At 51.7% G+C, this 26,093-nt stretch overlaps 3 protein-coding genes across 11 annotated transcripts; all 3 read left to right on the forward strand.

Moving 5' to 3' along the window:
• Positions 1-261: 261 nt before the first annotated feature.
• Positions 262-4,628, forward strand: rpl35a (ribosomal protein L35a). Of its 2 annotated transcripts, none has more exons than XM_086035223.1 (5): positions 262-363; positions 3,044-3,082; positions 3,762-3,914; positions 4,186-4,330; positions 4,538-4,628. In XM_086035223.1, exons 2-5 carry the CDS (start codon positions 3,072-3,074, stop codon positions 4,559-4,561), a joined length of 333 nt encoding a protein of 110 aa, XP_085891349.1. In that variant the 5' UTR covers positions 262-363; positions 3,044-3,071; the 3' UTR covers positions 4,562-4,628. The 2 variants fall into 2 exon arrangements, with proteins under 2 accessions (XP_085891349.1, XP_085891350.1); XM_086035224.1 differs by lacking the exon at positions 262-363 and adding an exon at positions 436-460.
• A 1,153-nt stretch (positions 4,629-5,781) lies between these two features.
• Positions 5,782-15,284, forward strand: rnpepl1 (arginyl aminopeptidase like 1). 4 transcript variants are annotated; one of them, XM_086035185.1, is made up of 15 exons: positions 5,783-6,147; positions 6,493-6,998; positions 8,102-8,242; positions 10,109-10,260; positions 10,360-10,476; positions 10,857-11,092; positions 11,166-11,279; positions 11,370-11,482; positions 11,600-11,693; positions 11,779-11,994; positions 14,051-14,230; positions 14,315-14,395; positions 14,471-14,599; positions 14,695-14,859; positions 14,933-15,284. In XM_086035185.1, exons 2-15 carry the CDS (start codon positions 6,513-6,515, stop codon positions 15,145-15,147), a joined length of 2,439 nt encoding a protein of 812 aa, XP_085891311.1. In that variant the 5' UTR covers positions 5,783-6,147; positions 6,493-6,512; the 3' UTR covers positions 15,148-15,284. The 4 variants fall into 4 exon arrangements, with proteins under 4 accessions (XP_085891312.1, XP_085891311.1, XP_085891313.1 ...); XM_086035186.1 differs by lacking the exon at positions 14,695-14,859 and having other exon boundaries at positions 5,782-6,147; XM_086035188.1 differs by lacking the exon at positions 5,783-6,147 and having other exon boundaries at positions 6,825-6,973.
• Positions 15,285-17,915: 2,631 nt separating this feature from the next.
• mmp23bb (matrix metallopeptidase 23bb) lies at positions 17,916-24,553 on the forward strand. 5 transcript variants are annotated; one of them, XM_086035216.1, is made up of 9 exons: positions 17,916-18,024; positions 18,990-20,614; positions 20,849-20,949; positions 21,077-21,216; positions 21,367-21,534; positions 21,665-21,829; positions 21,963-22,073; positions 22,162-22,297; positions 22,879-24,553. In XM_086035216.1, exons 2-9 carry the CDS (start codon positions 20,528-20,530, stop codon positions 23,087-23,089), a joined length of 1,119 nt encoding a protein of 372 aa, XP_085891342.1. In that variant the 5' UTR covers positions 17,916-18,024; positions 18,990-20,527; the 3' UTR covers positions 23,090-24,553. The 5 variants fall into 5 exon arrangements, with proteins under 5 accessions (XP_085891342.1, XP_085891344.1, XP_085891345.1 ...); XM_086035217.1 differs by having other exon boundaries at positions 17,917-18,024; positions 21,080-21,216; XM_086035218.1 differs by having other exon boundaries at positions 18,990-20,995.
• The last annotated feature ends 1,540 nt before the right edge of the window (positions 24,554-26,093 follow it).

Here is a 26,093-nt window from a genome sequence, read left to right on the forward strand (position 1 = left end):
TGTGGGTAATGAATGAAGACATTGGGTGTAAATAAATCATTGAATGAAAACGATGAATGTATCGAGGGAAATTCTCGTTTGTTTCCGAGACGAAACTTCTGAATGTAATTTGTAAAATAAAATATTAACGCCAACTGAAGCAGTTTTCAATGATGTTTCGGAAATATATATTGTGCCTTCCTGTAAGACTTTGGCAACATTTTGTGTGACGATAACCAAGATGTAAAATGCAGATACAGTATATCAAAACGATTGCAGTTTATGTCATTTTGAGCAGGCGCTCGGCGGCCACCAATGTTGACAATAATTTCCCAGCATTCTTTTCGCGCGGTCTTTCTCGCCATATTTGCGTTAGCGAAGCAGGTAAGAAGATCAACATCTCTGATAAAATGTCTAAAATTCTTGGACAAATGTGACCCATTTGCGATCGCTAGTCGTCGTCGTCTCATCTTGTCGTAATGTGCGCACTTCCTATTTTGAAGGATTTACGATGGCCCCGATTGAGCTCGGATTCTGCCTCGAAGTGCTAGCTGCGGCTACCTACAAGCGACTGCTCTGATGAGGTTTTCACCGTGCTCAGAGGCTCAAAGTGGCCTTTGGCCCGACGACCGCCGGCGCGTCTGTCGAACGATAGGGTGTTAGCTTTGCTGCTGTCGCGTTTTCCTCTCCACGAGTCTGTTGGCTACAGTTTGGACCCGTGAGCTATTTGGTTCAAACCGACACGGATAATTGTTCCAACGCCTAGACAAAATAGGACGGAAGAAATGCTGGGAGGTGCAGTCAGTATGATCACGTGCCGGGCACTAAACGCTAACGTTTGCCCAAAATTAAGTTTTGCACTTTGACTTTATGGAAGGTCACGTTTTAAAATTGACGGAACGTGTACATGGAGGGTTTTCATATGCTGCGTTGTTGTTGCTCCACGTCAGGGGTTCCAACACTTTTTCAGCAATGCGAGCTACTTATAAAATGACCAAGTCAAAATGATCTACTTACCGGGTAGGTTATGTTTTGAATTTTTGTAGCGGGTAGGTCCTACTCACTTACAAAACTGCAAAACATACATTTATTTTCAAACATATTGAGTATTTTTTATATGTGCTATATACTGTACGTTGATGCTTAACTGCTTGAGCCAATATTGCACAACACAATTAACTAGAAACATCTAGTTTTTTTTTTTGTCTCATGCGATCTACCTATAGGGCCCGTGCAAAGCGCGTCATCGCTGACGTAGCTACCGGGATAGCCGCCATGCTTGGAGCGCACAGGAGGCGACTTGACTACTTTTGTTAAGGCCTAGATACACCAAACCCACGTCGGAGGTCGTGAAGCATCGTGGCATCTGAATGCGCCGTCTGATTGGTGTAGTGACCAACGTTCTAGTGTCGTAAACTCGTAACCCGTCTGTAAGTGTCTGGGTGGCTTTTTACGCATGTTGAATCGGCGTCGTGACATTAGCTAGCAAATCAGCGCTCGGAGCACCAACAAATGTGACAAATGCGAATAAACAGTAAGCACGCCTTTGCTGCCTTAATCTTATCACAAGTACAAGGGCGAGGGTTGACAATTTAAGTCTTTCACGATACTGTGTCAGGAACGAGAGGGTTTACTACGCGTCGGAGTTCATCGTTAGTGAAGAATATAGCTGAATGCATCGTTTACATTTTTGTAATCCGCCTCTGGCCAACAGCTCTCCGGTTGGATTTTTTTAACCATGAGACACGGTGACTACAGCCGCTGATGGTATTACATCTTATGCATGCGCAGAAGGTCCTCTAATAGTTAGCGTCGCTGTCTGTCGTTGCGGTGTGCTTTGCCAGCGTGACGTGCCGACAGCCGGCCGGACGCCACAGGGGGGAAGCGTCTGTCACTGTTGGCCAACGTCGGATTGGTCTATCTAGGCCTTTACACACAAGACAAACTCGCTGTTTCTCGCTTGATTTAGACGGCCAAAATATATGAACATGGTGAACCGTTGCTGTGTTGGGGGGTGCAGTAGTACCACCCGCGATCGCAAAGGAAGAAAATTTCACAACGGACTGAGTTTTTATAGGTTTCCTGCTTGGTGAAAAATCGAAGTTAGGTAAAGTTAGCAACAGATTGGCACGCTTGAAGCTGTCCGTAACTCCAAAATGCAACATCATTGCAACGCAGACGATGGCTTTGTCCACTCTTCTGTAAGGTAGCCGACGGGCTACCACTTGAATTTCAGCAATGCTATTTGTTGCGGTTGTGCTTTTTCAACACGCTCCGCTGAGCCGTGTGCCCAGGGACTGTCAACAAATAGCAAGTACCAACATGAAAACAAACATATTTAAAAAACATACAAAAAAACCACGCGATTTACTATTCATTGTCGTGTTTCTTCAATAGTTACACAAAGATCTCCAGCTGGTTACAGTACAACCCTCGTTTTGGGGGGGAAGTAATAAATGAGATTTTTGAAGGGAGTTTGTATCAATACTCAATAACTCAATGCGTGTTCGTTAGGTCTCAAAAGTAACATCACATATTGATGGGAACTACCTGGTTATGCTACAGTTCTTCCTAAAATGAGGGTTGTACTATAACCATCTGATGATCTTCTATGTGTGTAATCAAAGAAGAAACCCAAAAATGAATAATGATTAAGTTTTTTTATTTTTGTTAGTTTACTTGTTGGTGGTTGCTATTTGTCGACAGTGCCTCCGCGGCGCTCTTCATAAGAGACAACGGCATATTCCTCGCTTCCATGACAAGTAGATGTGTTAAAAATCAACTCATGAGCTTGTACCCTACAAGCAAGTCACTGTGGTTGTAAAGCCTCGCCGTTTTCTTGCATTTTAACATGTTTTTGAATCGACAAATGCAGTCTTTTACGTGCACTCATTCATTGCCCCAAACATGGCGGACGACGACGTCGTCGTGATGACGCGGTGCACGGGGGCCCTATGCTGCCTTTGCGATCGACGTATTTAGCACCCCTGCTCTACATCATTATCCAAGTTCTATTGTACAGTGGAAATATTTCATTGCACATTTTCTGTGTATGCATGCGCAGGTGAGCTCTCCTGTAAAGAAAAGCCAAGATGCCAGGAAGGTAAGGTTGATTTTTGTCATTGACCTTGATTTTTTTTTTTTTTTTTTAGGTAGAGTTCTGGGAGCGGGGAAATCGAATCTGCAAAGTTGTATTGAGTAACAGTATTAACTTTATATTTGACTTTCATTTAATCCCACTTGTAACATTAAGCATAAAGGTGACATCAATTCAGCCACGGCTCCGATCGGCCCGTTTTTTTACGCGCAGTTATGACGTGATTTCATCTTTAGTGACGTCCCCGTGAAATGAGATCGAAAAAGCCTTGCTGCATCATTTGCCCCAAATACTGTATTTCTACCTCTGACCAAATCGCTCCACTGTCAAAGTGCCCCAACACGCTGCACCACATTTTCTTCCTTAAATATGGCATGTGACTCTATTTTGAAATTCAACCATTTTTGTTTGCTAGATGGATAATTTAAGCTCAGCTTTGTAATTCATTTTAAAGGGACGTTCAACTCTGCGCTTTTTTTGGGGGGGGTAAGAATTCGAAATGTGTCAGCAAGCGGGAGAGTGAAAGTAGTCCAGCTGAAAGCTGAAGCGTAGCCAATCCGGGCGCACTCGCCGCCTTCGCTGACGTGGCTACCGGGAAAGAGGAAGGGTTGGCATCCCCGCGCGGCGGTCGCTGCTACGTGCCAGCTTGCTTCACCTATTCACACCGGTGCGTGCGTGTTTGCAGGCTGTGGAGCAAGGCCATCTTTACGGGCTACAAGCGAGGCCTGCGCAACCAGCGCGAGCACACGGCGCTGCTCAAGCTGGAAGGATGTTACAGCCGCAACGAGGTCGACTTCTACCTGGGCAAAAGATGCGCTTACGTCTACAAGGCCAAGAAGTCAGACTCCTTCCTTCCCTCCTTGCTACATGTACACTCCCCAAAGTTGGCCTTTCTGTGACTCCACCAGTCTCTGTCTTGCAATCTGCACGACCCGCTGGGAGGGGCCCTGGCCTATTCGGTTTTTGAGCCAAATGGACTGAGAGAGTCACAGAAAGGCATACAAGTGGAAGGCCTTTCACATTCATCCAGAAATTTCATGCAAAAAGCCAACTTTTTTTTCTCTTTCTTCTCCCTGCCGTGTACTGACGTACGTGTGCGTGTTTGTCAGGAACACGGTGACGCCTGGCGGCAAGCCCAACAAGACGCGTGTGATTTGGGGCAAGGTGATGCGCGCCCACGGCAACAGCGGGATGGTGAGGGCAAAGTTCACCAGCAACCTGCCCGCCAAAGCCATCGGACATCGCATACGAGTGGTACGACCGCATCGCCGCACTCGCATGAATTGTCCGCAACGTGGTGTGTGTGACGCAGAAAGTGAAGGCGATTCTTTTCACTAGTTGTGATCTAGACTAGAATGCTTAGGCAGATGGCCCCTCCCTTCTCGATTGTGTTCCTAAATCTTCTTACAAGCCTGCTGACATCTGATTTCTTTTTTTTTTTTTTTTTTTTTTTGTCCTCAGATGTTGTACCCTTCCCGAGTGTGAGCAACACCGGCGCTTCCCCCAGCACCTTGTTGTTTGTAAATAAACAATAAAAAGACGATACGCTCGACATGCTCCTTGCGTGGGTTTGTTGCGCAATCAGCACCCGTCCACCAACCGCATGCTTACCGACAGCGGCGACCATCGTGAAACAACCTGCCTGGAGTTGCAGCGCACGCACTATTGGGTGCCAACATTTGCCAGCTGCCAATCAGGGGTGCCAAAGTTTGATCGTGTTTCTCATTGGAATCATTTTCATGCCAATTCCAAATGGTTCAAGTTAGCCTTTTTCCATTTGATTGGCTTTATGGTGCACCAAGTTGAAATGGGGGGGGGGGGGGGGGGGGCTTCGTGAGCAGAAACTCGTCAAAATGACAACTCTCAAAACGAGACATGGATGTTTCGTGTTGCGGAGAGACAATTAGAAGGTAGTGGAGGTCCGATATGTAGAATGTATTGCCATCTAGTAGTAAAGTAATAGAATGCAATGACCTAAGCTCGGAAGTGCGTGCATTTTGAAGCCCGCGCATTACGGTGCCTCAGAGAGCCCTATAACAGCAGTTGTCGCTCGCGCTGACGCGGGAGTAGAAAGAAGCCTAAAAAGGAGCCTTTTACAGAGTAGGCTGATATGATATTTGGCCGCCTCGCGAGCACATCACACGCATGAGGGCCGATTAGTGGGCCGGACTAAAATCAACTTCCGGCCATGCTTAGTCCAGCCATTTTAAAAAATTTGTCACCCCCTACCCCACCGCCCCAAAAACGGGCATCCGGCCAGGCCGGAGGGTCCGACCGGTCCGGCCCCGGGACGGACTGCTCAGCTCTGATTAAATGCACTGTCATATTATTTCAGTTAATGGTTTCCGAGTTCATTTGGGTTTGCACTCTTTAACTTTGTTTTCAAAGTTCTTTGTGAGATTGGAGCTTTGAATTTTTGGATATTTACGTACATACCCAAGTATTTCATTTCAGATTTAATGGGAATATTGGAATATTTCTTTAAAAGGAGTGTCACGGACTGCAAGAAGTTCACATTTCTCATGTAAGGTCAATCCAGATGCATAGCGTTGGGAATCGGATTGTGGTTCATGGTTATTCGGAGGGAAAACACGTTTTATTAAGTAATACTTCACATTATATACATAGAACCTTACAGCCTGAGTCAAACACGAAACAGATAGCGGCTTCTTCGCGGGGCATAAGCGGAAGTGACGTAGGAGCTGGCTCGTCAATGTGGCACGAAGCAATTTCTTTTTTTTTTTTCTTTTTTTTAGTAACACAGAATATACAAACACAACAGCTATGGGTAACAAACATTGTGGCAAAGAATTGTATATTGTAGAAATATGTTATATGGCGTGACGTCATCAGCACGCGCGAAGGCCACCGAAGGACCCGAGACAATTTTTCACCCGAGCACATCCGGCACCCACACCGGCTGAGGTGAAGAAAGCAGCCGAAGAGCGGACGACCGGGAGCTCAGCATGCTAACGTTGCTAATTAGCATGCTGTCAATCATCTTGAAGCCTCCAAGTCGACTTCCGGTTGTGGTTCTACTCGTAGGTTCGGTAATGAAGTGGACTCGAGCGGTGCGTTTGGACTTTTTGCTTTTGTTTGACTTCGACTGAATTTGGGGTTTGAAGTTGTTTGTCGACTTCGGACCCCCTGTGGCACAGCTAATGAGTCTATGGCTAATTAACCTTCAGTCAATCATCTTGCTGACCACGTCTCCGAGTCCACTTCCGGTTCTGGTTCTGATGCGAAGTGGACTCGAGTAGTGCGTTTGGACTTTTTGCTTCCCTTTGACTTTGAATGTGGCGTTTTAAGTTATTTGAGTTTAGTTTAGACAGCTTTGGCTGAGCTAATGATCCTACTGCAAATGAGCACTATCATCTTACCTTTGGACCTTTTGCTTCCATTGCACTTGTCCGTAGGTAGCTGACATTTGTTTGCCATGTCTGCGCCCGCATCCTCGCCCGCCTCGCTGTGCTGCTGCCGCAAGTTTCCATCCAGCGGGGGGCGCTGCCTGGGGGAATCCACAGCCGCCGCAGCTGCCCATGCCGCCTCCAGGGGCTCCGGGCGGCGTCCCCCCGCAGATGTGGCATCTGCTTCCAACTTTGCGGACTTCTGTCTGCGTCACTTCCACTTGGACCTGCGCGTCAACTTTGCGCTGAAGGAGATGAGCGGCTGGCTGGTTCTGGACCTGCTGCCGCTGGTCGCGGGAGTCCGGACCCTGGTGCTGGACGCGCACCCGTCCCTGGCGGTCCACGCCGTCGACTGCAAGACGCGAAGTGGCGGCGGGCGAGCGCCCGCCTGCCTCGCCTTCCGCCTGGAGCCTTTCGCAGACTTTGGCTGTGCCCTCAAAATCGACCTTCCTGAACTTGAGGTTGGAACGCAAATGCAAGTCACCGTCAGGTACGCGGCCACGGACGGACCTGCGGTGAGAACGCGCATGAAAGCGCATACACGTTCATGTGCGCACACACACACACACACGCCCACACACACCCACACACACACCCACACACACACACACACACACACGCGCACACGTTGTCAGGTCAGGTTCATCAGATAGACATTTATGAAAAACACACAAAATAAGGAGATGAAGACACTCTCTTTGAATTTTAAAGCTTGCAAGGAGAACGGAGAAGAACTGTACAATACAATTCTTACAGGCCTTCTAAAAAAGTCTCTCCGTCTCCCTTCTTTTTATTCTCACATCCCTACATACATGGGCGTTCCAACTCTAAAGGATGGGGTGAGTAAAAGGGCAGTTGAAAGGTCTTGTACTTGTCTGTCTATGTCTGCATGTAGGTGGAAAATGACTCAATACGTGTGTGGTAAGACGTGAGTAGAGAAATCGACAATTTCCGCAATCGCCTTCGTATTAGCAAATGTTAGCTTGTCTTCTCCTGACCTCCTTGTGATTAGTTTCTGAAAGCATCGTGAGCAGTAAATGTATGATTATCAAATGATAGTCATTATGATATGAATACTTACCCCCACACACGTGTGCGCACAAACACAAAAGTATGCATTAAAACATATGCATACACATGCGCATGCACAGCAATACATATACTGTACATCACAGGTGTCAAAGTCAAAGCCCCGGGGGCCCGATCTGGCCCGCAACCTCATTGCATGTGGCCCGCGAAGGAAAGTCATGTGCGTCAACTCCACGTTTCCCGCAAATTCTTTTCACTTTTAACAACACTGAGATATGAGCTACTCCCCTATAAAATACATTGAAAAATAATTGAACTCCCGATTTACTCACCAGCTTCTAATTTCAAAACTAGCTATCCGTTAATTTGTTGTGTATATGGGATCATATAAGGCGATCATACATTTACAGTATATGGGTTCACAGTCATAGCAGCCCTTCGAGGGACGTCATAAGTACGATGTGGCCCCCGACAACAAATGAGTTTGACACCTCTGCTGTATATGGACACACACGCATGGCTGCGTGTTAACATTTGAAGCCATTGTTGTGTGTGTGTGTGTGTGTGTGTGTGTGTGCACGCGTTCCAGATGTGGTGGCTGGACTCTGAGCTGACGTGTGGTCAAGACGGCCCGCTGGTGTTCACGCAAGGTCATTCGGTGTCCAACCGTTCCTTCTTCCCGTGCTTCGACTCTCCAGCCGTCAAGAGCACGTACACGGCGGCCATTCGCGTGAGTGGCCCCTGAACTGACTCTGACTCTGACTATGACTCTGTGCTTGCAAGTGAACCCCAAAATAGGACAATGAATAACGAGAAGCAAATGATAATCTAGCAAGAGCGTTCATAAAGTTTGCAGCCTTTACCCGTTTCAGCCAGCCAGTACTTCCCGTAGGCTTCTCTGCTCTTATTGTGAAAGCTGCTGCTGATGGCGCATCCTGGTCTGACACGTAATGGCTAAAAGAATACTTGTGGTGTCGCTTAGCCCTTTGATTTGGAGGCACGCGGCCAAACGAGACTTAGCACATCACTTCCTGGACTGTGCTCATCTTCCAAAAGGTCAATCATACCGCTGTTCTGGTACTTAGCGACCGATGCGCCTAACTTTGACGTCTAAACGTCAAACACTAGAACGGTGCTTTAGGGAGCAACGAGTAATACTGGTCACTAGGGATGTAACCATTTTTAAAAATTTTAAAAAATTCTCTTTTTTTTTAATGGCTACCATGCTTGTCTCTGTGCACGAGTGTGGTGCTGGAGCCATTTGCAAACGCAATATACGCTGATGTTTGCCGCAAGCGTGCCAAGTAGGGCTGCCACAAACGATTAATTCTTTTGTTAGTCGACCAAACACCAACAGTAGTGTGCTGAGTTGTACTAACAATATGAAACTACCTATAATTGCAAAACAATATACTTGTAAACATATTTCACTTTTTTTTTTTTTTTTAATAAATGTAGAGGAGAGTGAAATCAAATGAGTAAAATTAGGGAAAAGCAATTGTGCTAAATAAAAGTAACTAAAACGACTTTTATTGGTTTTGAATGAACCATTTCCGATTGGTAAAGGCAACACTCGGTTAGATCTCCAATTGATTTTCGCAAAATCGTTACATCCCTACTTGCGATGCACACGACCCGAGGAAACTCAACTCAACTCAACTCAACGCCGTCATCGCGTCGAGCGCCGCCACTTGGCTCAAATAAATGAGCAGTCGACCCAGTGCAACTCCTGGAATAAAATGATGCGATTGACGATAGGAGAGGAGTTCCCCGTCTTTGACACGCTAGCGCCAGTTAGCCATATCCGACCCTCGGTTCAAATCGAGCGAGTCGAATACGAATGAACTACGAGGGCAAGAAAGGGTCTGCTTCCGAGATCGAGTGGTCGGAAGACGCTTGCTCAACGAACATGTATGCGCTGCGCTGCGCGAGACGAGACGAGACGAGACGAGACGAGACGAGACGAGTTGTAGCAACCGTCAATGAAGGCTGATGTGTGTGTATGGACAGTACTGCTTTGGCTAGCACCTCATGCAAAGAAGCGTTTTCAATGCACCGCCGGAGGACGACCGGCACGTTATGCTAGATGATGATGGAACGGGTTTTTTTCCTTTCTTTTAATAGGTTTCAAAGAAAAATCAATCATTATTATTGACAGATATGGAGTACTTGGGGTTTTCACACATGTCCCCAGCCCCGCTAAGCGCATTACGTTTCAAATGGAGGCGATTTCATCTTTACATTCGCCACTTTATTTCACTCTTCCATACTACACCTCTTGTTTAAGGTGAAGTATTATGTTCACATGGAATAACCTCAATTCATTTTTCTCCGGCTCAACATTTTCAATCGTTAAAAAAAGCGGCCCCCCCCCCAAAAAAATCAAGAAATATCAAGCAATCAACCGATATGAAACGCTCCTATCGTGATAGACTTTGTCGCCATTTTTCCCAGCCGTCGCCTCGTCCAAAGCAAACTCGGATTGCGAGCCGAGCCGACGGCTTCGGGGGCCGCCCGCCCCGCGTGGCGGTGACGGAAACGACGTCAGCCCGCGAAATCCAACTGCGCTCACGTCAGTTGCGCGTGCGTTTGCCAGGTCGCGGAGGACGTGACGGTTCTGATGAGCGCGTCCCGCAGCCGCTACTCCAAAGCGGAGCGCGTCTTCTACTTCTCCATGGACGCGCCCGTGCCCGCCTACCTGGTGGCGCTGGTGGCCGGGAACCTGCGCCACGCCGACGTGGGCCCCAGGTACACCCGCCCGTCCTTTGCTCCTCTCTTTGCCCCGCGTAACGCCTCGCCGGTCCTCATCCGCAACGACGACCCCCCCCCCCCCCCCCCCCCCCCCAGGAGCCGCGTGTGGGCCGAGCCCTGTCTGCTGCCATGCGCCGCCAAGAAGCTAGCGGGCAGCGTGGAGCGCTGGCTGACCACAGCCGAGGGACTCTTCGGACACTACTTGTGGGGCAGGTCAGTGGCGCGCGCGCTTCCAAATGGCGGGCTCGTTGGGCGGCTCCCTCCGCCGTGAAGACGGACGCACGGAAAGGCCGTTGATCTTTTGAACGGGCATCCGAATAAGAGGACGGGATCGCGCGTGAGCAATCCCGCTTGCCGGCCTTCCCGGCAGCCGATCCGTTTTGCGGCTTCTAATGGACTCGACTCGGCACATCGGCGCGTCTTTATTCGTCGTTCTACGCAGAGGATAAACCGAGTACGCCCGTATTGCCTGTGCAAACGACAGCTCGCCTAAAGTCAAATCCCAACGAGCGGCGAGTGCCGCCTCTTGTCGCGGCCGAGCCCGGGGGGATCCGATGGCGCGGCGAAGCCCTCGCTAACGCTGTGGCGCTCAGGTGCGACCTGGTCTTCCTTCCGCCGTCCTTCCCCATGGTGGCCATGGAGAACCCGTGCCTGACCTTCATCGCGGCGTCCATCCTGGAGAGCGGCGAGTTCCTCCTGACCGACGTGGTTCACGAGATCGCGCACGCCTGGTTCGGCAACGCCGTCACCAACGCCAGCTGGGAGGAGATGTGGCTCAGCGAAGGCCTGGCCACCTACGCGCAGCGCAGGATCACCGCCCAGGCCTACGGTAGAGCGCCCGCCCCCGCCCCCGCCCCCGTCGCCCGTCGCCCGGCCGTCTTTCACCTGCTTGCCGTCCTCAGGCGCCGCCTTCACCTGTCTGGAAAGCGCCGTGCGATTGGAGGCCCTGCGCAGGCAGCTGCGGCTGCTGGGCGACGACAACCCCGTCACTCGGCTGCAAGTCAAACTGGAACGCGGTACGCGCAGCGAGCCCACTCCCGATACAGTCCCGAGACGCACGCACGCACGCAGGCACACATGTGGTTTGCGTGTTTTTGTTGGGGCAGGCGTCAACCCGAGCACCTTGATGAATCTTTTCACGTACGAGAAAGGTTTCTGCTTCGTGTCCTACTTGTCGTCGCTGTGCGGGGACGTCGGATGCTTTGACGCATTCCTGCGGGTGGGTCGGTGCACATGCGCGCACGCAGGCACGCAGGCACGCACGCACGCACGCACGCACGCACGCACGCACGCACGCACGCACGCACTCACCCGCCCGAGGCCTTCCCGCCAACAGGTCTACGTCGGCGAGTTCAAGTTCCGCAGCGTGGTGGCCCAGGACTTCCTGGACTTGTTCCTGGCGACCTTTCCCGAAGCGGCGCCGAAGGAGGGTACGTTCGAGGAGCGTCCGGCCGGCGCAAATCCCGCTGCCGCCGAGTGACCCCGGGCCCCCCCCGCCCCTTGGCTCCCTGTCAGGTGCGGATTTCCAGCGCTGGCTGACGGGCTGCGGGGCGCCGCCGTACCAGCCGGACCTGTCGGCCGGGGCCGCCTTGACTCGGCCGGCGCGGGAGCTGTGCCGCGCGTGGACCGCCCACTCGCCGGAGGCCGCCGTCTCGGACGTGGCGGGCTGGAGCACCTTCCAGCTGGTTCTGTTTCTGGACTGCATGCTGGACCGCGCCCCCCTGCCGCACGGTAGGCTCGGCTAGGCTATGCACTTGAGCGGATTAGAGGAACAGAAAAATGCTCCGGCACGTGTGTTTGCCGCGCCTCCTTCTTGCAAATTTGCCCCACTGCATATACGTGTGTGTGTGTGTGTGTACGTACGTCTAAAAATATGGTTGCCTTTCATCACTGTTTGCGTGCGCATTTCAGAGGTGATGTGTCAAATGCGCACGTGCTACGCGTCGCTTTTGGACGGCCGCAACGCGGAGGTTGGAGTGCGCTGGCTGCGGCTGGTGGTCAGGAGTCTTTTCTACCCCGACCTGCCCAGACTCCGCGCCTTCCTCCAAAAACACGTCAGTGACGCCCACTTTGCTTTCCCGCGCTAACCTTAGCCGCGTTTCCTTTCTGGATGACTTGTTTTGCTTTGCGTGTGTGCGCCTAGACGTCCCGCATGTACACGGTGCCGCTGTACGAGGACCTGTCGGCGGGCGCCATGCGCGGCGTGGCCGCGGACGTGTTCCTGCAGACCCGGCACCGCCTTCACCCCAACCTGCGACGAACGCTGCAGCAAATCATCGCGCGGGGACAACACGACGCCGCACGCGCGCACCTCCCGCAGTCGCCCGCCGCCGTGTCGGCGCGAGGGAGGCGGAGGCCGGCGTCGTGACCGTCCGCCGCCGCCATCTTGCGTTGGCACGTGGCTGCCATCCGGATGGCGCCCTGCGTGCGTAGACGTGCCGCTCCGAGGACAACAGCACAAGCGAGATGACGTCTCGGACAGGCGATGCGCGACGAGCAGCATCCCGTATCATTCCCCGCAGTCGGTCCGCTTCCGCGAAGCCGTTGTCGACGACGTGCTAGCAAAGCGTCTTTGAGCACGTCTTGTCGAGGCTACTTTGAGTTGGCGCAAATAAAAAGAGGGGGCGAAGAAAAGAAAAGCAGTCGTGCGTGCGTGGCCTTTGAATCGGCTTGAGGTGGGCCAACGCCGGATGGGCTCGCGCGCCTGCGGGGGAGGGGGGGGGGCGGCTGCTGCTCCCACCGAGCGGAGCGCATCTTCCGCTCCAGTAAAGCTCTTAACGGCGCGAGAGCGCGCCGCTATTGTCGACATTGAAAAAGGATGCGGGCGTCGCGCGCGCGCGCCGCTCCGATGCGGCCGCCATCGTCGGCACCCCGACCGAGATGGCGACTGGCGGCCGGGTGCGTTGCTTCCCTTTTTCTTTGCATGCGCATGCATTTGCCGGTGCGTGCGTCCACGCGTCGGCCACTGTGTTCTTCCCAGGGTTGACGAGCGCGCACGCTGTGTTGTGTGTGCTTTTGAATGAGGGTGTCCGAGTGCATGCACCTGGATATTTTTGGGATGAACTTTGAATGTCTTTTTTGCTCAAGTGTGGATGAGTGCCTGTTTTTGTGTGTGCATGCATCTGTGGATTTTGTGCTGCCGTTCGCGTGCGTGTGCATCTTGAGTGTACACACGTTTGTGTGTGTATTTTCATCCCCAAATCAGCCGCTTGGCTCCTTGTGGGATACCCGCTCAGCTGTCAATGGGTGTTGCGTGTGTGTGTGTGCGCGCGTGAGATAAGCGGTTGACGTGCATGCCAACAACATCAGAAGCATCCACAAGGAATGGAGAGGCTACGTGCTGAGCCTATTCGCGTGCCGCTTCAAGTATCGCTTGACGCATGTGCTCAAAAATGGGACAAATGATTTTGCGTTTGTGTGTGTGTGTGTGTGCGTGCGTGCGTGCGTGTGTGTCAGCGCGAGTCAGTCAGCAGCGCCAGCGACTCGTCCGTGTCGATCAAGATGCCGAGCGTCACTTTGGACACGGGTGAGCGAGCGAGCGAGCGCATCTGCCGCGCACGTGCACGAGCCGACTGGCTTCCGTGAGTCCCGGGAGGCTCTCGGCGAGTCGCCCGTCTGATTGAGTCGCAGATGCTCTTGTCATCATGACGTCACACAACCAATCCATCCATATTTGCGGTCCAGCAGTAGCTGTAAAAAGAAAACGAAAAAAAGTCGACCCCGGCGTTCATATGCCAGGCCAGGTACCACGTGACGGACCGTCCTCCCTCAACGTGTGTGCGCGCAGAAAAGTGTGACTTCCTGGGCATCAGCGTGGTTGGTGAAAGCCAAGACAAAGGTGCCGGCGTGTGCATCGGATCCATCGTGGAGGACGACACCGTGGCGGCCGACGGACGCGCACGCAGCGGAGACGTCTTGATACGGGTGACGCACATGCTTGCCGACGGCTTTTTCACCTTGCCGAGAGGTCAGTGACCACAAACGCCCGCAAAAAAAAAAGAAGAAATAGTTGGTGTGTAGCAACTGGATGGCCGCGCCCGACGTCCTCCAGGCGAGCCGGTGCGTCCAATCGACCCCGCCTCCTGGGTGTCCCACACGGCCGCCGTGACGGAGAAGCTCCTCCCACCTTACGGTAACTCCCCCACCCATGACGAAACTCCATAGAAGCCTTGTCATGTCCACGTGTTGAGGTGCGCGCGGCGTTCAGGTGACGACGAGCATCTGAGCGTGGACGGTGACATGGCGACGGTCGTCAAGGCCATGACGAGGGCCGATTCGGGCGTGGCGGTTCGCGACCGGACATGGCTCAAGGTGGTCATCCCCGACGCCTTCACCGGTACGTGCGTGCGTGCGCGGCCGCCGGCATCCACGCGCAAACGCCGATAACGCGCGCGTCCCCGCCGCCGCCGCGCGCTGCCCTTTGTCGCTCAGGTGGCGACGCGGTCGGCTGGCTGCGCCGCAACGTGGCGGGCGCGGCCAAGCGCGCCGACGCTCGCCGTTACGCCGCCGAGCTGCTGGAGCGCGGCTTCATCCGACACGCCGTCAACGCCCGCGCGCACAAGCGCTTCTCGCCCGAGCGCTACTACGTGGTCGGAGGTGAATCGCCGGTTGGCTGCGCTTCCGCCCGCCGCCACCTGGGGGCGCCGCTCACACGCGTCTTCTCCCGCAGACCTGACCCAGATGGCGTCGATGGGCCGCCGCGATTGGGGTGGAGCGCCCCGCCCCCGCGCCCCGCGCCCCGCGCCCCGCTTCTGCATGGGCGATGTCTTCGGCAAACTCCACTCACTGAGCGCGTCCAGCGGGCTGACCTCGGGGAACCATCTGGACCGCAGGGACAAGGACGTTTGGACCCGTCCGATCTCCAACTTCAACTGTGTTCCGTAATGAGCAGTATTTGTGGCTGCGGTCAAAAATGTTCCAAACAGCGCCTTCGTGTTATTCTCTTGTCATGTTGTTTACTTTGTCCGCGTGTTATGACTCCATGCACACTGTGAATATATCTGCATCTGCAGGAGATGGTGCTTTTATTCCTTTTTCTTGTTGTTTTTGGTCCGCATTTCAATCACTTGAGATGGTTTGCAGCCGTGACACACTGGTCACAAAGACGCCTGAAGAAAGCACCTCTTTGACACGAATCCTACTCCTTTCTATTCTTTTACTCGTCTGCTAGCCTTTCAGCCCGTCGTCCCCTGGAAAAGGTTGTTTTTTTTCACCTTTGATTTCAGCAACAAAATACAAAACCTCCATACATCAAAGAATCTCTGGCTAAAATGTTATCCATTGCCAACAGAGAATTCGGAATATAAAGGGAAACAATAATGCGTGCGAGGGATCAAATGGTAAGAAAAAAAGAGGAAAAAGCAATATACCGTACATTCAATTACATCCACGGTTATTCGATTTGTCTGATTAAAATGGAGCCATTTTTTTGCATGGTTTTTATGGCCTTTTTTTTCACCTTCAGGGAGTTATGCTTCAAAGTAAAACGTGAAAATTTCACTTGAGTTGTGAGTATGAAATTTGGCCAGGCGAGACGTTTTACAGCAGGGGCATCAAACTCGTTTTTGTCGCGAGCCACATCATAGTTATGGTTGCCGTTATATAAACGGATGATCATATTTTATCATCACATATACACAACAAATTGATAGATACCAGTAACTGGTTTTGAAATCAGAAGCCAGTAAATTGTTTGTTCAACAGTTTTTCAATTTATTTTAAAGGGGGGGATTGGTGAAAAAAATCTTGTAATATCTCGTATCTCAGTGTTGTTCAAAGTGAAGTCAATTAGAAAGAAACATGAGGTCGACACATGATTTGCCTTCGCGGGCCACATAACAGGATGCCAGACCTGGCCCGCGGGCCTTGAGTTTGACATCTGTCTTTACATACTGTTGAAAACAAATATGTTTGGGTTGATTTCCTCTTTAAGGGATTTTAATTGTGTTTAGGGAGTGTTTCAATGAATGAAAGCGTACTTTGGTCATTTTAGTATTTAGCGTACGGGTTTAGAAGGAATTGAAGCAACCTCGATATTGTCTGTTTAGTATTCATGTTACTTATGAGATTTCATCAGTTCATTTACTGACTATGTAACTTTTAGGGAGTATTTCGGTAGATATTGGAATATTTAGTGTCGGGATGTTAACTTTTAGGCGGCTCATATGTAGGGCCCAGAATTTTCACTCCATATAATTGGGCGATGAGACATTGATAAAAGAAGTGATGTATTGATTCTTTTCCGTTTACGTCACGCGAGCTAGGCATGCGCGGTAATATTGCTCGCTTTGACAGTTGTGTTGTCTAAAACGGCGACCGATGAAAATGCACATTACTACCCTTGTCCACTTGAACCTGTAAAAGTATAAAGGTGTTCTGCACAATAGTCTGGATTTATTGACATAAAATGCGATCCCATCATGATCACCTCCACAAAATCAAAAATACCGTGGCGATTGCTCCTCCACTTTCACAAGCTGAAGCGGACAAGAGCATGAATGCGCACACAAACCCCGGTTATATTTCGGACATTTAGCGATGTTAAAATCATGTTTCAGGAGGGAGAGAGACGCGGCCCCCGCTTCCCTCCCCGGCTAAAGGTAGGATTGGGACGGCTAATGGCAAAAACTAGCTTCAGGCCGTTAAAACAAAAGGCGTTAGCACAACAACATTAGCTCCTTACTGTCGCCCAGCTTGTGTGGAGGTGAAGATGAGCGAGCCTGTGTCTTCATGTCGCCCCGCAAGCGGTCTTGCGCAGTGTCCCTGCTTTTTGCTTGCAGCCGCCACCTTCCGCCCGAGTGAAGCGGCGTGTGAGAGTGACAAAAGCCCTCATCGAACAGCGAACGAAAAGTTCCGGCGAGGCTGACTGCACAGCCATTGGAACTGCCATTTCGGCTGTTACCTTCCAAATTGGACGGCGCGTTGTAAGTAAAAAAACTGGGGGCATTTCTTATCCAAATAGATGTGCACGTCCACTCATTCCCACTTTAGTCTCTGTAAATATCCCGACTGCTGTTTAATGCCTCGTGATCAGCAAAGAAGCAGTTTTTTTTCAAGCAAAGAAGCAGTGTTGGGTTTTGTTTTTAAGCAAAGAAGCAGTGTGCGCCGTCCCAGCCTAAATCTATGTCGCTCTGCTGATTTCCACATTTCCTCATTCTCATATAAATCAGCCACGGATAGGTTGCAGTGGGCATTAGTAGGGATGTCCACATGAATTTTGGTGCCAATTGATCACCGTTTTTGGACGTTATAAGCAATGAAAATACAATGACTTCCAATGGAGGGTTTGGAATCGGTTCCCCGTGACTCCGGCCGAACAAGGATAGAACGGTAGGGGGCGCGGCCATTGTTCTCATTATCAAGGGGCGTTATTCATGGAGACACTTATTTCCTAATTTCTCCCAAATGTATTGATAAAATAGAAAATGACAACTCTTTTCATTTTCCTGATCAAAAAATATATAAAATGAACTGGTTAGTGAAAACGTGGCCATCCCAGCCCAACTTTCAGGTTGCCTGGAATTGATGAAAGTTGTGCGCTGATTGTGTTTCTTTAACGGGGCAAAGGTAGCGTTTGTCCTTCAGTGCAGCAGGGGGCGCCAGCGGCTCGCTCTGAACGGAAGTCTGGGCTCCGCCGCCGACCGCCATCTTGAGTGAGGGGGGCGGAAGGCGGGAGGAGGAGGAGACGGCGACGGCGACGACGACGACGGCGACGGTGACGGTCGTCCGCCCGTCACGGTTGGCGGGAAGAGTCCACGCAGCGTAAGGACAAGACATTTTCACCTCTTTCGACTTTTTTCTTGGTAGACTTTGCTCCGTCGTCGTTGTCTTCGTGCGAGCTCGTTCCCCCGCCCGTGCGCGCGCATCCTACTGCAGCAAGGCTGCGGTGGCGATGACGTACGCTGGAGGCGCAAGCTAGCAAGCAAGCTCGTTGGACGAGTTCACCTTGTCGACATCAAGCGACTACATGAGGACTAAATCGTTGCGGTTTTTGAATTCGTCGTATCGGACGCGGCATTGTGACTAGCTGGAGGGATACGTGACGTCGCGTTGGTGCGTTGTGTTTTGATTGACTTGCTGAACCTCGATTCCTTCAGGAAAGAGATCCTTCTGTGCACTGCCGACTTGGCTGCACAAATGGGAGCAAATATAAACGGTTGCAAATAAATGGAGGCAACAAATTGACCCACGTGATCAAGTTACACACTTTCATACAACGTCATCGCATATGAATGATAAAAGCGTCCCAACAGGTGCACACTGTCTAACCCTCATTCACTTTTCTGATTATTATAACTATTACTATTATTATTGTTGTTGTTATCATCAGGCGTATCTGCACCCAAGTGGTAGCCGTGCCTAACTCCAGTTTGAGATATATGCTGTATCGTTCTGAGGAGTCTTAAGGCCACTTCCGGATATTGACGCCGTCATTTTGCCTCACTCGCTGTCAAGTGAAGCTATTTGAAAAGGGACGTGAGGATATCAACTTTCCTTGCAATTGGGACGAGTGCAAATGAAATTGGAGGGATCTCAAAATCCAACTGCAGGCATCTTCGATTCCATCACAAATCAACGAACCATTATTTAAGAATTGATTCGTCCGTCGATTCGTTTTTCAATTTATCATTGAATCAGATGGAGAACAACCCAAGAAACTGATGACGAGTCACCTGCCGGTTTGCGAATGTGGAAAGTGACCAGGCCGTCTTCCTCTCTGTCTCCAGGACGATGTCATCGGCGTGGATGAAAAGGCAGGAAGTGCGTCGGGTCGCCATGACAACCGCCACGCTACTGCTGCTGCTCTGTGGTTTTTTTAGGTTTTGATTTTTGTGAGCTGGATGAGAAAATCAAAACCTAAAGAAAAAACGGCGCGGACGGTGATGTCCTCCTTCTGTTTTTTCTTCTTCTTTGGCGTGACAACCAAAGCGCCGGCTTCCCGCATCACTCGCGTGCCCAGCGCAGGGGGCCCCGTAGCCCGATGGGCATGGCGCGCTCTCCTAAAAGGTGGTGTGGTGTCCGAACGTCAGCAAAGCTTTGCCGCGCGCGATGTGATTGTCGACTGGAGGTCGGAGAGGGCGGGCGGGCGGGCGGGCGGGCGGGGTCGCTCACTCACTGTGGTGAGAAAAGTAACAGACGTGCTCGATGAGCTCACTTTCAAGCGCCTCCTGGTCTCCACGGCAACCGGACGCCTGCGAAAACACCGCACGCTGCCTTTTGTGCGCGTGGGTGCGTGTGCTCATTCGATGTTCATCCTTCAGCTGACTGAAAGTCACTGCCACTCGGAGGGGCTGGCACAGGGCCACAGGTGGCGGACGCAGGCAGATGGGGCATCTCTCAGCTGTGCTCACTTTGGGTGAAGGTTGGGGACTTGGGCTGTTTTACACGCTCGCGGCTGCAACGTGTGGAAATTGTGCGACTCGCACACGTGATGTCCATACTGTTATTATCCAAGAAATACATTCAGCGGGCCACCGCCGTTTTGGGTTGCATTGATTAAAATTGTGCTGACTAAGTAAAAGTGGTCCCTGTTTCTGATTTTGAATTTTTTTTTTTGTCCCCTCACAAGTTTGACAAGATCTTGTTCGGCTGACATTTGCTTTGGACTGCCTTGAAATGTCTTAATGGTCTTTATCATTCTGGCTTCAAATTTGAAATCGAGGGCTTTTTGGGAATGGGACTTCCAAGATGGCTGCATCAGAAAACCAAGGTCGCATGAAAAAAGAGAAAAGAAAAAGAAGTTGCTGAGTTGGAGCTGGGACTGAGTGACAGCGTTCCACGCGAAGCGTGCAACGTCCACGGGGCCGGTTGAGGCCCGTCTTGTGTCGCTTGCTTGCTTGCTTGCTTGCTTGCATGCTTGCATGCTTGCATTCTTCCACCCATGCATTCTTCCACCCACACTGGCCGCAATTTGGCCATCAAAGCAAGTGCCCTTGCTCATTTGCTCCACTGGAGGGCGCGCCGCTCGGTGTCTGTCTGCCGCTCGGCTGTTGACAGCCGCCTGACTGATCCCCAATATGGGTCCACTCTGCTGTGGAAGTTGGTCGCGAGTTGAAAGTGGCACGCACCACGCAATCCAGTTTGCGTGTTGCTTGAAGTTCGGCCTCATTTGGCAGAAGAGGTGAAGTGAAAGAGTTAAGTTGGGGGCTCACCTGACATAGCTGACACCGCCCCCGACCACCCCCGACCCCCGCACGGATAGCCTGTTCCTCGTAACTTTGCTTCGCTCTTACCCACGCGCGTGGAACTATCCGATCTCCGAGTGATGATTGACAGCTGCGCATCACGTGTCCGTCTGTGTGACGTCATGGACGTCCCGACGCTCCTGGTGGCGCTGATGGTGGCATCACAGGTCAGTCCGCGTTCTGCCGGAGTTTCGCCGGAGCGTCATGAAGTCGCTTCGCGCGTGTGTGATTCCATTATTAAGGGCGCGTTTATGTGATCAAGTCAGTGAGCATGTGCGAGCGTGAATTTGTATGTGAGTGAGTGAGCGAGCGAGCGTGTGTGGTCCGAGCTTGACTAATGGCGGCCTCTAGCGGCCTGCGAAGGAAGTGCCGAGGATGACGGCGGCGTGGCGGTGTTGCAGGTGTTTGGCACGAGCGCGTTCTCGTCGCGCCAGCGCGTCAGCAAGCGCGACACCATCAAGCCGCTCGGACACAAGTGGACGCACACCAACATCACGTACAGGTGACGCCGGCCGCTTAGCCTGCCAAGCTAACGCCACGCGCACAAAGTAGACGCACGAAGCACTGCATGCACTCACTCAACGTATAGCCAGCCATGCAGTGAAGTGGTGTGCGCGCGCATGTGTCAGCAGGCTGGAGTCGTTTCCCGCCACGCTGAGCGCGGACGCCACCCGGGAGGCGCTCAGCGTGGCCTTCTCCAAGTGGAGCGAAGTGTCGCCGCTCAGCTTCACCGAAGTCCAGCGCCAGCGCCACGCAGACATCACCATCGGTAGGTACCGCTATAGTGACCCAACGACCTAGCATCGGTAGGTACCGCTCTAGTGACCCAACGACCTAGCATCGGTACGCCCACAACGCGCACGCATGCGTGCGCTCCCGCGCGCAGGTGTAGCCGAGCATGAGCTTGCTCGGCTTGCAGGTTTCTACGCGTCCAACCACTCGGACTGCGGGTCGTCGCCTCTCCATCCGTGTTTCGACGGCGTCAACGGCGAGCTGGCCCACGCGTTCCTGCCGCCGCGCGGCGAGATCCACTTCGACAAGCACGAGCTGTGGATCGTCGGGAGGTCCAGGTTCAGCTGGAGACGAGGTAGGGTGACGCGAGCGGCGCCCGCACGAGTCCGCTTGGACCCCAAGCTTGCCCCACGCCCGGTCCCCCGGACCCCCCCCCCCCCACCCTCCTCCCCACCCCCACCCTCCTCCCCCCTTGACCTTTGCAGGCGCCTGGCTCAACGACCTGGTCCAGGTGGCGGCGCACGAGATCGGCCACGCGCTGGGCCTGTGGCACTCGGCCGACCCGCGCGCACTCATGCACCCCAACGCCACCACCACGGGCCAGAGGGACGTCGGGCGCGACGACGTCTGGGCCATACGGAGGCTCTACGGTGTGTGCGCGCGTTTTCGCATGCAGGCGTGCATGTGCGCGTTTTGCCAGAGTGCGTGCAGCGAACGTGGTCCTAGTGTGTTTTGTTTGTGTGCGCGCGCTGCCTGGCGTGCTTTTGGGCCGCGCGCGCTCAGGCTGCGTGGACAAGAAGCGGGCGTGCGAGTGGTGGGCGAGCTCGGGCCTGTGCGAGCGTCGCAAGCGCCTGATGAAGAAGAGCTGCCCGCGCCGCTGCCACCTGTGCTCGGGTGAGTCCGGCACAAACGCGCGCGCGAGCGAGCGCGCGAGCGAGCGAGCGCACACCCCGCCGACCTCACGACGCCCCCCCCCTTTCAGAGCCCCCGGAGGCCGAGGCCGAGGCCACGCCGGCGCCGCCCTCCAACGGCAGGGTGAGGGTGGTCCCGCGTGGGAAGGTGGTGGGCTTCCGCTGCAGCCCCAAGAACCCAAAAGCAAGGTCGGCCCCCAAAGTCAGGTCAGCTGAGCCCAACGCCTCTTGCATCAAAAGTCATCGGCCAGTTGCTTTGCCTTCCTGCCTTCCTGCCTGCCTGCCTGCCTGCCTGCCTGCCTGCTCCCTTCCTTCCTGCCTTCCTTCCTGCCTTCCTTCCTGCCTTCCTTCCTTCATTCCTTCCTGCCTGCCACGAGAGATCAGCTGCTGTGAAATTAGCCAACGTCAATTAGTTTGACCGAAAATTACAAAAAAAAAAAGTGTTTTGCTGCAGGTAACAGGCAAAGCGACATGTTCTTCCACTAGACGTACGTCGTGAGCCCGTGCATGTAGCCATTTTTTGAAAATCGTTTTGCCAGGAGATTTTTGTCCGATGTGAAAGATGTGCCTCCTTGGCTCAACAAAAGCTGAGAAACACTGACCGAGGCGAGCGAACGACAATCCAAATGAAAAAAGTACGCTATACCTAGGTCACAGGCGTCCAACACGGCCAGTTGTGTTGGAGGAGGGAAACGCCTGCGATCTGCTCCTCCGCGCACCGCTCAGCATATGCGCAAATGGCAGCTTGGCGTGACGACACGTGACGACGCGTGCCCTTGTGTCCTCAGCTGGTACAAAGACGGCGAGCGCATCGCGGCGTCGGTCCCGGGCCACATCGCGCTGAAAGGTGGCGACCTTCGCATCGTGGCCAACGAGTTCAACCAAGGCGTGTACACCTGCCGCCTGCACCTCCGGGGCGGCGGCCGCGCCCGCGCCCTGGCCGCCCACTCCTGGAGCATCCGACTGCGCGAGCCGGACCGCCGCCGCCGCCGCCGCTGACCCTGCCGGCAATGGAGGTGACGATGGCAACGGGCGGGAGGGAAAAAATCCTGGAGCTGCGCCTGAGTATTTGAGTGCATGCAGTATTTAGATGACTTTTAGGGTGTATTTCAGTCGATTTAAGAGGTCACTTTGAAGAAGCGGTGGAGTACGTCCAGGTGTGATCGGGTCACAATTAAGAAACAGCTCGAATGCATCTCGGAGGATTTGGATTCATTTTTTCCCGGTAGATTTGAAAGTTCGTGGGACATGAAAAAAAGTTACCCTAAAAACCTTTTCAAGTACAAATAATAAGATGCCAGTGGTTATTTGAGCTCAAAAGCATTGAAAATGCCTCTGGAAAGATGCACAAAACTCGATCTTTCCGTGAGCCGGGAACGCCCACTCGGCCGCGCCGGCGAGTTTGAGCCAATGCGTGCCGACGTCACGGGGAGCGCAGTGGTCAGCTCAAAGCGATGGGCAGCTCTCGCAAAGTACGCTATTGGTCGCTCACTTTGCATTTTACTGAAAGGACGAAAGGACGCACAATCGCCAGACATAGTATTGTGTCCTACTGGCATCTTGTGGAGAGAGCTTAACCATCTCTAACATGTTTTATTGTCGTGATATCAACACACTTTTGTCCGTGCCAGCAGTCCTTTCCGATGCATATACTTGTGATCATATAACACTTGTCCAACCAACTATTTTCATGTTATTTTCGCAGCGTCTACATTCTGTACCGTTCAGCATACCCCGTGACATTTCTTTCACTTGAAATGATTGTAGTAGTCTACTGCAAATATACGGAGGGGTGCAAAAGTAGGCATAGGACGTTTTCGCTGATTAATGACAAAGGCCACAATTCAAAGCGATGTAAATAAATACAACTTTTATTTTTTTTAAATGACAAATACTACAAATAATGTGTTATACATATGTGCGATTGACTACTCGCGATTTTCTCAACTACTTTCATTGTATGTTGCGAGTAGCCTTTTTTCGCAGCTCTGTTCCGGCGCGGGCCTATTGGCACCCCATGCAGTCGGGTCCGCGGCTGTCAGAATTGTATCTCCGCCTCTGTCTCGGAGTCTGTGGCCACTCCTGAAAATACAATTACTTGGAGAAAAAAAAACCCATATTACCATAAGTATATCGCTTGAGATGATGGTAACATATAACATATAATCATGTAATAATATTATTGTAATTATATATAACCTAATTCTTTTTCCTGTTGTAAAAGGTTTGGACGATTTTGTTTTTTGTTTTTCCTTTATTCCAGTAAACCTGGCACTGTTGTTTTTTGCCACAAACCTTCATTATACATTATAACAACTCCCATAATAATATGAGGACAATGTTCTATTTGAAGCTTGTTGTTTTTTTATTCTCATAATTGGACTTGATTCTTCTGTTGGGTGCTACTTGGTTTCCAAAGCTAGAGAACATAACAAGGAAAATAAAAAACATCTTCATGCTGGGCTTGTGTGGCTTCTGTGTTTCCTCCTTCTGTGGGAAACTTTGTTGTTTGCATATTTAAGGTTGCTGACCCCTGGCCTCGAGAGTCGCCCTCCTTCCTCGAGATCACACCGCACCAAAAATGTTTTACTTTTCAAGTTGCAAGATCGAAACACTGTACAAAAGCACTTCCAAATAATGCCATTGGCAAATAGCAACAACCGAGCCTGCTAGCTAAGACGCTAGCTCAGCGGTTTTGAGGGTCTGGGAGTTTCCTTTTGCTTCTTTTTCATGTCATCATTAAACATTGGGACCGATTGAACGACTCAAGCGCCATTCCTTTCAACTTGCCAAATTCATTTCAACTGAAAGTTTTTGCCGAGTGCAGACAGAAGTGCCGGACCTCTTGTTAGCGTGCGAGCTACGCTAACGTGGTGGCCTTTGACCGTGGCGCTTAACAAGCTAATGTCAAATGGTTGACGTCTTTTCTTGTCTTGGCGGTCAGGTGGCAAACATTTGGTTGCCGTGGAAACATCCGGCTGCCACGGAAACCAACTGGGCCGCCTGAGAAACTTTCATTAGAAATGACTGACAAGTGCACACAATGATCAACAACGGCCGTGAATAATAATCGTCAAGTCGATGGCGGATGTTGGTTACCGTGGTGACGTGGCGGCTGTCTTTTTGTGTCCACTCACGTCCCCTTTTTTTTTAAAAGTCTCTCTCCTTTTGAATTGACGAAGGTTCGAGTTGAACAAAGGACACGATCAAGCACAAAATGTGTCCTCAGTGAAGAGTGTAAACCGGGGCTCACTGACCATGCGAGTGACCTCCAAAGACCACATGAGTAGCCCGCAGGCTTGTTCCAATAGTAACTTACCAGTCATTCCCATTGTGATTTCCAAGCAATGTTGTCAAAGTGATCGTTTGAAAATGGAAACAAAGTGCTGAATATGATATGAATCTGTTCCTAATCGTTGTGACAAATCATTACAGTGTCAGTGTCTTCACATCAATGAAAATCACTGATGAATAATGTTAGGTAGCAATCGGAACACCATGAACGGTAATTTGAGCAAATTGGTCATTTCACAAGTGCGTTTCATATTAGGGGTGTCAAAACAGCGCATTCATTGCGATCAGTCAATCACACTTAAAGCGTTTTTTTGTTGGTGTTTTTTTTTTTTCATCGCATTGATCTCATTTTGAATCTCTCACTGGGCTGTTGTCTGTATGATGCTGAGATCCGTTTTGAGGCGCGGGCCTTGCGCTTGAGTTGTCGGGGGTGTCAAAAACAACGGTCAGCGTCACGCCCCCAAGTGGACACCGATTGGCTGTCATTGCGTTTGGTGGGCGACTGGTTAGCGCGTCCGCCTCACAGTTCAGAGGTTGTGGGTTCGATTCTAGCTCTGGCCTTCCTGTGTGGAGCTTGCATCTTCTCCCCGTGCCTCTCTAGGTTTTCTCCGGGTAGCTACTCCGGTGTCCTCCCACATTCCAAAAACACGCTTGGTAGTTTAATTAGACTCTATATTGTCCCTACGTGTGAGTGTGTGCGTGTGTTCCC

This window comes from Filicampus tigris, chromosome 7 (assembly GCF_054856515.1).
Source record: "Filicampus tigris isolate MCC_2025a chromosome 7, RoL_Ftig_1.0, whole genome shotgun sequence".
In the NCBI taxonomy this organism is placed as follows: domain Eukaryota; kingdom Metazoa; phylum Chordata; class Actinopteri; order Syngnathiformes; family Syngnathidae; genus Filicampus; species Filicampus tigris.

Excerpts from the sequence above, each read along its gene's own strand:
- rpl35a (XM_086035223.1), top strand. Across the intron at positions 3,915-4,185 it reads TACGTCTACAAGGCCAAGAA|GAACACGGTGACGCCTGGCG; the intron begins GTCAGACTCCTT and ends CGTGTTTGTCAG. Across the intron at positions 4,331-4,537 it reads TCGGACATCGCATACGAGTG|ATGTTGTACCCTTCCCGAGT; the intron begins GTACGACCGCAT and ends TTTTGTCCTCAG.
- rnpepl1 (XM_086035185.1), top strand. The coding sequence starts at position 6,513 with ATGTCTGCGCCCGCATCCTCGCCCGCCTCGCTGTGCTGCTGCCGCAAG. Across the intron at positions 8,243-10,108 it reads CGTACACGGCGGCCATTCGC|GTCGCGGAGGACGTGACGGT; the intron begins GTGAGTGGCCCC and ends TGCGTTTGCCAG. Across the intron at positions 14,860-14,932 it reads GCGCTACTACGTGGTCGGAG|ACCTGACCCAGATGGCGTCG; the intron begins GTGAATCGCCGG and ends CTTCTCCCGCAG.
- mmp23bb (XM_086035216.1), top strand. The coding sequence starts at position 20,528 with ATGATTGACAGCTGCGCATCACGTGTCCGTCTGTGTGACGTCATGGAC. Across the intron at positions 20,950-21,076 it reads CACACCAACATCACGTACAG|CAGGCTGGAGTCGTTTCCCG; the intron begins GTGACGCCGGCC and ends CGCATGTGTCAG. Across the intron at positions 21,535-21,664 it reads CAGGTTCAGCTGGAGACGAG|GCGCCTGGCTCAACGACCTG; the intron begins GTAGGGTGACGC and ends TGACCTTTGCAG.